The sequence below is a fragment of the Anopheles marshallii genome, chromosome 3, assembly GCF_943734725.1.
Source record: "Anopheles marshallii chromosome 3, idAnoMarsDA_429_01, whole genome shotgun sequence".
NCBI classification, from domain to species: Eukaryota; Metazoa; Arthropoda; class Insecta; order Diptera; family Culicidae; genus Anopheles; species Anopheles marshallii.
Window position 1 is genome coordinate 12,176,320 of NC_071327.1, and position 7,658 is coordinate 12,183,977.

At 43.4% G+C, this 7,658-nt stretch overlaps 3 protein-coding genes across 3 annotated transcripts; 2 read left to right on the forward strand and 1 right to left on the reverse strand.

Annotated features, from left to right (window-relative positions):
* Positions 1-757: 757 nt before the first annotated feature.
* LOC128713363 (ribonuclease P protein subunit p30) lies at positions 758-1,896 on the reverse strand. The gene is made up of 4 exons (XM_053808220.1): positions 1,809-1,896; positions 1,631-1,740; positions 1,135-1,553; positions 758-1,067 (listed from the first exon to the last, which is right to left on the reverse strand). Exons 1-4 carry the CDS (start codon positions 1,894-1,896, stop codon positions 758-760), a joined length of 927 nt encoding a protein of 308 aa, XP_053664195.1.
* A 581-nt stretch (positions 1,897-2,477) lies between these two features.
* On the forward strand, positions 2,478-3,235 carry LOC128710843 (uncharacterized). Its single transcript, XM_053805697.1, has 2 exons — positions 2,478-2,483; positions 2,555-3,235. The coding sequence occupies exons 1-2, from the start codon at positions 2,478-2,480 to the stop codon at positions 3,233-3,235; spliced, it is 687 nt and encodes a 228-aa protein (XP_053661672.1).
* Positions 3,236-4,771: 1,536 nt separating this feature from the next.
* On the forward strand, positions 4,772-5,613 carry LOC128710848 (uncharacterized). Its single transcript, XM_053805703.1, has 3 exons — positions 4,772-4,828; positions 4,905-5,042; positions 5,113-5,613. Exons 1-3 carry the CDS (start codon positions 4,772-4,774, stop codon positions 5,611-5,613), a joined length of 696 nt encoding a protein of 231 aa, XP_053661678.1.
* The last annotated feature ends 2,045 nt before the right edge of the window (positions 5,614-7,658 follow it).

The following is a 7,658-nucleotide window of genomic DNA, read 5'->3' on the forward strand; positions in this document are numbered from 1 at the left end:
ACGGATAGACAGAGACGAACCGAAACAGCGTATACTTTTGTGTGTGTGTGTTTCAGTATGCTTACTCTTCGTTTTCTTCGCCACGAATTTGACAAGTTTGAAAATTTTCTGCTATTCTACCGAATTAAACACTTTTTCTCTCACCATCCTTTTAAAAAAACATTACTAGACAATTGTACACCAATTTCACGGACTTCCATTCAATAGAATACTGGATTTTCTCAACTTCACTACCAACACACACCGCTATCTCCCAGCGCCTGCTATGCTTGTTACGGGCGGGGGGAGGGCAAGTTTCACATTCTTTTCTTCCACTACCGTGTGTAATTTCGCACCGAAAACTCACCCTTTTACTGCTTACGCGGTAAAAGCCCTCACGAGGCTAGGCGGTTCGTGAATTGTTCGCCGCACACGTAAAGGAAGGCCACCGCTTTTGCCCAAAAACACACCCGATGAAAAGACGTGCAGTGAAAAACTGTCCTGCTCCGTTGTGCTACCGACACGAGCGTTCACCTCATCCGGAGCGTGAACCGACTAGTGAGGAATGATGATGTGTGCGTCGCGAAAACTTGCCCGATGTGTCGGTTTGCTGTTTGCGCTACGGTGTGTGCGTGTGGTGTATATTACATGTTTGCAACGCTGTTGTACACACGCACACTACCGGAACAGGTCCAATGCTCAAGTAATGAACACGCTGCTATACATTGAGAGACAGTTTAAACGCATTTCGGCGGTTGGGTTTTTTTATGTTTCTCTATTATTGCTCATGTTTAGCTATTTTTTTCGGCGGTTGTTCCTTTTCTGCTTCATCTTCCTCGCCAGTACTATCACCGTCATCCACGTCCTCTTCCTGTACGGACCCTTCTGCCTCATTGTCATCGTCATTGATATCCTCTTCCAGCTCCGAGTCGGAATAATCATCACTATCCTCAGCGGGCTTTATGCGTCGTGCAATAACTACACCCGCCTTGCCGAACCGCCGTCCTTCAGCGGAAAGCAATATCCGGTTGGGAATTCCTCTAATCGATTCCTTCGATTGTTCTTCAGTCAGGCCAAAGATTAGCCCACTAGAAAGGAGATGGAGAATTGTTACATTTACTTCGAACGATCAGTGAAAACTTTTCCATTGCTTACAGGTTCGCTATATCGTACGGACTTCTCAGCTGGAACGGATTCCTTGCTTCACTGGAAATCAACACGTTTTTGGATTTTCCGTAAGAATGATACCGATGAGCACGGGCGATGGTGGCTTTCCGTTCGTTCGAGTCCACTATTGCCGGAGCGTACTTCAGCTCGAATGCAATGTTTCGATCGACAGCTAGGTAGTAAAATTTGCGTGCCATTCGCATACGGATCGTACTGCTGCTATACGTTACGATATCACAAGCCATCGTTTGGCAAGCGTATTGAAAGCTGGATTCGCTTGTAGGCAAAGCGGCTATCACGTTATAGCTGCGAATATTAGTTGATCTATTTAGCGCCAACGACACGGACGTATCGGAAAAGATTACAGTCAACCGGTTGAGCAGACGAATTTGTCCCCCGAAAGAGGCCTGTGGATAAGAAAGAAGTCACCACTTTCGTTAGCAATGATGGATTCGGTTTTAAATGCCCTCACCTGTGCTCTTACCTTTAAAGCTTTCAAGCAATATGCTCTCGGGACAACTTCGTGTTTGTTTGAGGCACCTTCACCTTTGGTAACGTCCAGCTTTTGTTCGATGGCAACATTGCGATATCCTACTGTACAATTGCAAACGGCAAATATAATTACATGGAATAAGATGAAATTATGATATCTAAACACTCACACTCTATCGCTTCACGTATGATTGGTTCTAGTTCTGCCGTTGGAGCCTCTGGAATGCACAAATCGGAAAAGCCGGTAAAGTTGTTCATCGTGCGAGCGCTTCGTATCGCCCGTGCTAAACCTGTATGTAAACAAAAACTTTTTCTGGGATGCACGTGGATCACGAGCTGCTCGAATGTCAGCGCATTTGATGATTCGAGCAGTGTTCGAGTAGATGCTATAAAATTTGAATCTGATCCGCTTGAGGTCGGTTACAACATTTCAGAAACATAAGGAAATATGAAAAACTTATCTAAAAATAACGTTGAACGTATTTATCATGGAATTTTTAATGCATTCCTGTTTCATGCAAATTAATACAAACGGCAACAAAACGACTTCTTCGTCCTGCCTTTAAAATGGCTCAAGGTAAAAGGCTGCACTGTGTGTCACGCATCATTGAAGATAAGCTGAACTGTTGTCATGGTTAACCGTATTAGAAAGCAAGACGACAATAAGCTTTTAAACAACGTACTACATACAGTGATTTTAACACGAATTAATTCTACCGAGTGACAGCAATCACTGGCCATGAAAGAATGAGTATAAAACCGCTAAACTTGCAACAACTTCTTCACACTTCACCCAAGGCACCGTATAGAAGCAGTTCGCTTTAGAAAAAATAACAAAGATGAAGGTAATTAATATTTCTCGATTGTGGTTGCATTAATACTCATCATCAAATATTTTTTACTGTTCCTTCCAAAGCACTTCGTCGCATTTGCCCTATTGGCTTTAACCGCTGCCTCCAGCGGATCCTATCTGCCAGCTGTGCAGTCGGTTCTTCCGTACTCCTACAACTCGGGACTCTATGGCCTGGGTCTGAATGGGTATGATGGTCTTGGTCACTACTCTGGATTTGCTGGACTGGGCTACTCCTCCGTGCTGGATCACGGACTGTCCTACCCGTACTCGGCCGCTCTTCCATACTCTGTCTACAACAATGGTCTCTATGGAGGATATTACGGTGCCAAGTACGCCCCAACTGTGGTCCAGGCCAACGTCAACACTCTGAACACGGTCAACCCATTGGGTGTTTATGGAGGATACTACGGAGCCAAGTACGCCCCAACTGTGGTCCAGGCCAACGTCAACACTCTGAACACGGTCAACCCATTGGGTGTTTATGGAGGATACTACGGTGCCAAGTACGCCCCAACTGTGGTCCAGGCCAACGTCAACACTCTAAAGACGGTCAGTCCGCTGGGTCTGTATGGAGGATACGGAGTCGAACACGGATACGGTCTGGGTCACGGCTATGGCTACGGATACAACAACTACCTCCCAGTGCAGGCCCATGCTGCGAAGTACGTTGCTGCCAACCCGGGAGCCGTCCATGTGGCTCCTCTTCCAGGACATCTAGTCAACCAGAAGTCGATTGTTGCCTAATGGATTGAAGCTCTAACAAGAGTTTGAATAAAAAATATTGAATCTTTAACATACATTCATTATTGCAAATTTTCTAAGTCATGTACAGACAGTCTCCGAGATACGCTATTATAACGGACCGCGTAAGTCGAATCCTGATGCAAAATCGATTATATTTTAAAGTTACAAAAAGTTCACTTCTTTTTTTGCACTTTATTTATTCAGCAAATCAGGCGACTTTTCGAAAGAAATTTTAATATAAATTAAAAACATATGTTTTACATGAGGAAGGAAGGTATTTTCAGTATATTTTTCACTTTTTTGCTTAGATCTTGTGCTATAAATTAAGTCAGCTTTCAAAGTTCTAAAAACCCGCATATAAGAGGAACCGCGTATCTCTGGGACTGCCTGTATACCATTCCAATTTTAACAACATTAACTTACAAAGAAGTTACTGAGATAAGTACATCAGCAATGGAATACTACGTTGGCACTAGCTCTATCACTAGATGAGCTTGGCTAACTTTAATTTGTTTCAAATGAGGGGCAAAAAAAGTATGTATCGAAAGTTAACAAATTAGCTCCATAGCATCGAAAATATCTCCAATTTAGATTTAAACAATCCTATCGAATTTACGCAAAACTTTGTCTTAATATTATAATAACAATCTTAAATTCTCCGTTGAGATTTGAAAATGGAACGAACATAGAATGTAACTATAAATACCGATGTTTTATATACGATAAGTGAGGATTTATGTAAGTTAGAACTTAGAAAATGTTGAATACGGGGCTAAATATAATTGGGAATAATTTAACCGGGATTTTGCATTATGTTTTAGCATGCATTACGGTCTGAACTTTTTTTTGAATAAAAAAAAAATCTAAAATACGATATAAGCCGCCTGTTACTAAACGATACGAGATACGATTTTAAGTTTTGGGCTTTATTTACAAATTCTTTGCATATCACATAGTTTTCCATTAGGCAACAATCGACTTCTGGTTGACTAGATGACCTGGCAGAGGAGCCACATGGACGGCTCCCGGGTTGGCAGCAACGTACTTCGCAGCATGGGCCTGCACTGGGAGGTAGTTGTTGTATCCGTAGCCATAGCCGTGACCCAGACCGTATCCGTGTTCGACTCCGTATCCTCCATACAGACCCAGCGGACTGACCGTCTTTAGAGTGTTGACGTTGGCCTGGACCACAGTTGGGACGTACTTGGCACCGTAGTATCCTCCATAGAGACCGTTGTTGTAGACAGAGTATGGAAGAGCGGCCGAGTACGGGTAGGACAGTCCGTGATCCAACACGGAGGAGTAGCCCAGTCCAGCAAATCCAGAGTAGTGACCAAGACCATCATACCCATTCAGACCCAGGCCATAGAGTCCCGAGTTGTAGGAGTACGGAAGAACCGACTGCACAGCGGGCAGATAGGATCCACTGGAGACAGCGGCCAAAGCCAGGACGGCGATTGCGATGAATCCCTGGAGTACATTTCCTTCCCATCAGTATCAATAAATACAATAAAAGCTCGGATTGAACTCACCTTCATGTTTACAGTTGAGTGCTTCTTCGATCGATTGGATTTGATCGCGAAAACGTTGCAAGTGAACTGTGATCGTTTGACCCAAATATCGTCTGCTTTTATAACAAACCGCAAGCGACATATTTTCCGGTCAAAAGACCTTGGCCAAGGAGTTTTCCTTTCGTTTTACACTTCCGGTAGGTGGCGCTATAAAAGATGCGACCGCTGATGTTAGCGGCATCAGTATTCGTACAGCGCTTCTATCAACACATTCTACAAAACCAATCAAAATGAAGGTAAGTCTTGTGGGAAACTCAGATCTAATCGGTGAAATCGGTTCTAAAACTATCCTCTCGTGCCTTCCAGTTCTTCATCGCAATCATGGCTGTGGCGTTGGTCGCTGTTTCCGAGGCGTCCTACCTCCAATACGATGATGATCTGTCCTACCAGAGCTATGGCTATGGACTTCCCTTGTCGAAGGTGGTCGTCGGTTCTTCGTACGGTCTGCCAGCAGCTGTGGACAAGTATGCCTACCCATCGTTGTACAGTTCCTATGCGGCAGTGAAGAAAGTGGTCGAATACCCGGCGGTTGCTCCGCTGCTGTCCTCCAAGCTCGTTGATAACAGCTACGGACTGGGATACAACAAGCTGGTCGCCCCGGTCGTCGCCACCAAGGTCGTTGATAACAGCTACGGACTGGGATACAACAAGCTGGTTGCTCCAGTCCTTGCCAGCGGATACGGTCTCGGATACAACAAGCTGGTCGCCCCGGTTGTCGCCACCAAAGTCGTCGACAATGGACTGTTGAACTATGGCGGCTATGGACTGGGCTACAACAACTACTATTCTTCGAAGTATGTTCTTTAAGCCATTAACAAAACTGATCACTTGATCCCTTCACCGAATACAAGCGAAGTGGCAGGTTGTGGGCCATGAAATGTTTTTATGCAAATACATGAAGCAGTGAAAAATGATGGAAATGGGATTTTTTTATCTTTTAAATTTAGAAGCATTTTTGCATCAAGCTAAGCAGGTAAATATTTCCAAAAAAAACTAATGATGTCGAAAGAAATTCGATTGCTTGCCCATAAAAGTCCACTCACTCGCTTCGGGGTCTTGACGCGGTGCAGCAGTTCTCTAAAAAAGGTGCACGGTCGAGCGCCGTCCTCTGCCAATCAATTATTTCGGCATTACCTCGAGGATTTTGACGTCATCGACACAAATAGTTTAGGGTGAATCTGATTCAGGTTCATGGAGCTGAACTAATCTTTGAACTGAATGAATGAATCTGAAGCTCTATTTCATAGAATAAGGCTCGACTGTAAGACTTAGAGGCTTCTTCTTAAAGCTTCATCCACAACTACACGTATAATTCATGAATCTTTTTAGGGTCGATTCCAGATTTGAATGACTGATCACTCTTCATATGAATATGAATGACGCTTCTCTAAAGATTCAATAGGCACAACACTAAACACAAACTCAGCTTTAATCGTGGTACCACCATACGTACCATGCACAAAATGCCATGTTCATATACGATCACGATCCTTCACAACAACAAAAAAAAACCCTCGATCACTTCACGATCAAACCGTACAACTACAAACAGCGTTTAAATTTGTAAGTCAAATACAATGTGTCCATCCCGGAATCCAAGGGCGTTTTGGGATTTGGCAGCACCATGAAAGACCTTACTCGACGACAGGCCACAGACACGCACGCGAACTTCACGGATGGGAGCGATTACACGATAAGAAACCATTAGTTGTGGAAGAGATAATTTGGTCGGTGGTGATGACGAAACTATTCGTTTCAACAGACATTATGCTTACATTAGATGTAATATTCAACGCACATGCACCATTCCCCCCGCAAATGTGTTGATCGCCCTTCTTTCAATGCCCACGAGTATTGTTTTTTCACGAGACACAAAAGTCAAACTCTCTTTACCATAACATCGGTTTTACATGATTTATTCTCTTCAATCGTTTTAGCGTAACTTCATTCTGTTTTCCCAGCTGCATCTATTGATTTCCCATTCCATTCCAAGCCCACCCGTGCACGGTGGTTCTGGACGCAGGGGGTAACGCACCGTCGTGTCCAAGGTACCAGCCCACTGCTCCCACAGCTACGGGGACGGCTTGGATGCCATCCGTCGATAAGTGTATGTGTATTTGTTTGGAGTGGCTTGTTGTTAAATGTTGCACACTCCATTGTTTCCCCTTCGCTCTCTATATATCTATCACTCTTATCATATCTCATTCCATGCCACGGAATTGAGCCTTTCGGTGAAAAGCTCGCTTCCTTCTATGTACCGTGTCCAATCCATTCCATATCGTTTTTTTTTGTTGTTGCTGTAGAGTTGGTTGTTATTACAATTGCACACCCAAGCGCAATATAATGTTTCCTAGAGTGTTTTTCTCTTGAATTTCTTATGTTTTGTTTGTTTTTTTTTTTTGTAATGTTTTCTCACGTTGGATACTAATTACTAAATATTCTTAAATGTCATTACTTCCTTGTTGTTGTTGTTGTTGTTGCTGTTGTTTGCCACATTTCCCTTCCACACAACACATGCTATATAACGGGTGTGTGTGTGTGTGTGCATATACACACACACACTCACTCCCGATTACTTTACTTTCATAACTCCACTTGTTTTTTCTGTTTCTGCCCATTTCTATATATAATACGGTGTTGTGTTGTGTAAATCACATTCATTCGTCGCACGCATGCAGAAAACCCATCAAATTGCACATACACCCGATCCCGATCGTACTGTTTAAATGTTTGTTATGTGTTTTTTTTTTCACTTCTGCTTTTTGTTACTTCCTAACACAAGTGTGTTTACTGTGTTTTTTACCTTGTTTGGGCGTTTTTGTGGGGCTAACTGTTTTAGTTTCTCTATTGTT

Bases quoted from the DNA above. Each gene is read 5' to 3' on its own strand.
- LOC128713363 (XM_053808220.1), bottom strand. From the start codon at position 1,896: ATGAACAACTTTACCGGCTTTTCCGATTTGTGCATTCCAGAGGCTCCA. The intron at 1,554-1,630 runs GTAAGAGCACAG...TCTTATCCACAG, and splicing joins ATTGCTTGAAAGCTTTAAAG to GCCTCTTTCGGGGGACAAAT. The intron at 1,068-1,134 runs GTAAGCAATGGA...TCTCCTTTCTAG, and splicing joins CCGTACGATATAGCGAACCT to TGGGCTAATCTTTGGCCTGA.
- LOC128710848 (XM_053805703.1), top strand. From the start codon at position 4,772: ATGTTTACAGTTGAGTGCTTCTTCGATCGATTGGATTTGATCGCGAAA. The intron at 4,829-4,904 runs GTGAACTGTGAT...TCCGGTCAAAAG, and splicing joins TGATCGCGAAAACGTTGCAA to ACCTTGGCCAAGGAGTTTTC. The intron at 5,043-5,112 runs GTAAGTCTTGTG...CGTGCCTTCCAG, and splicing joins CAAAACCAATCAAAATGAAG to TTCTTCATCGCAATCATGGC.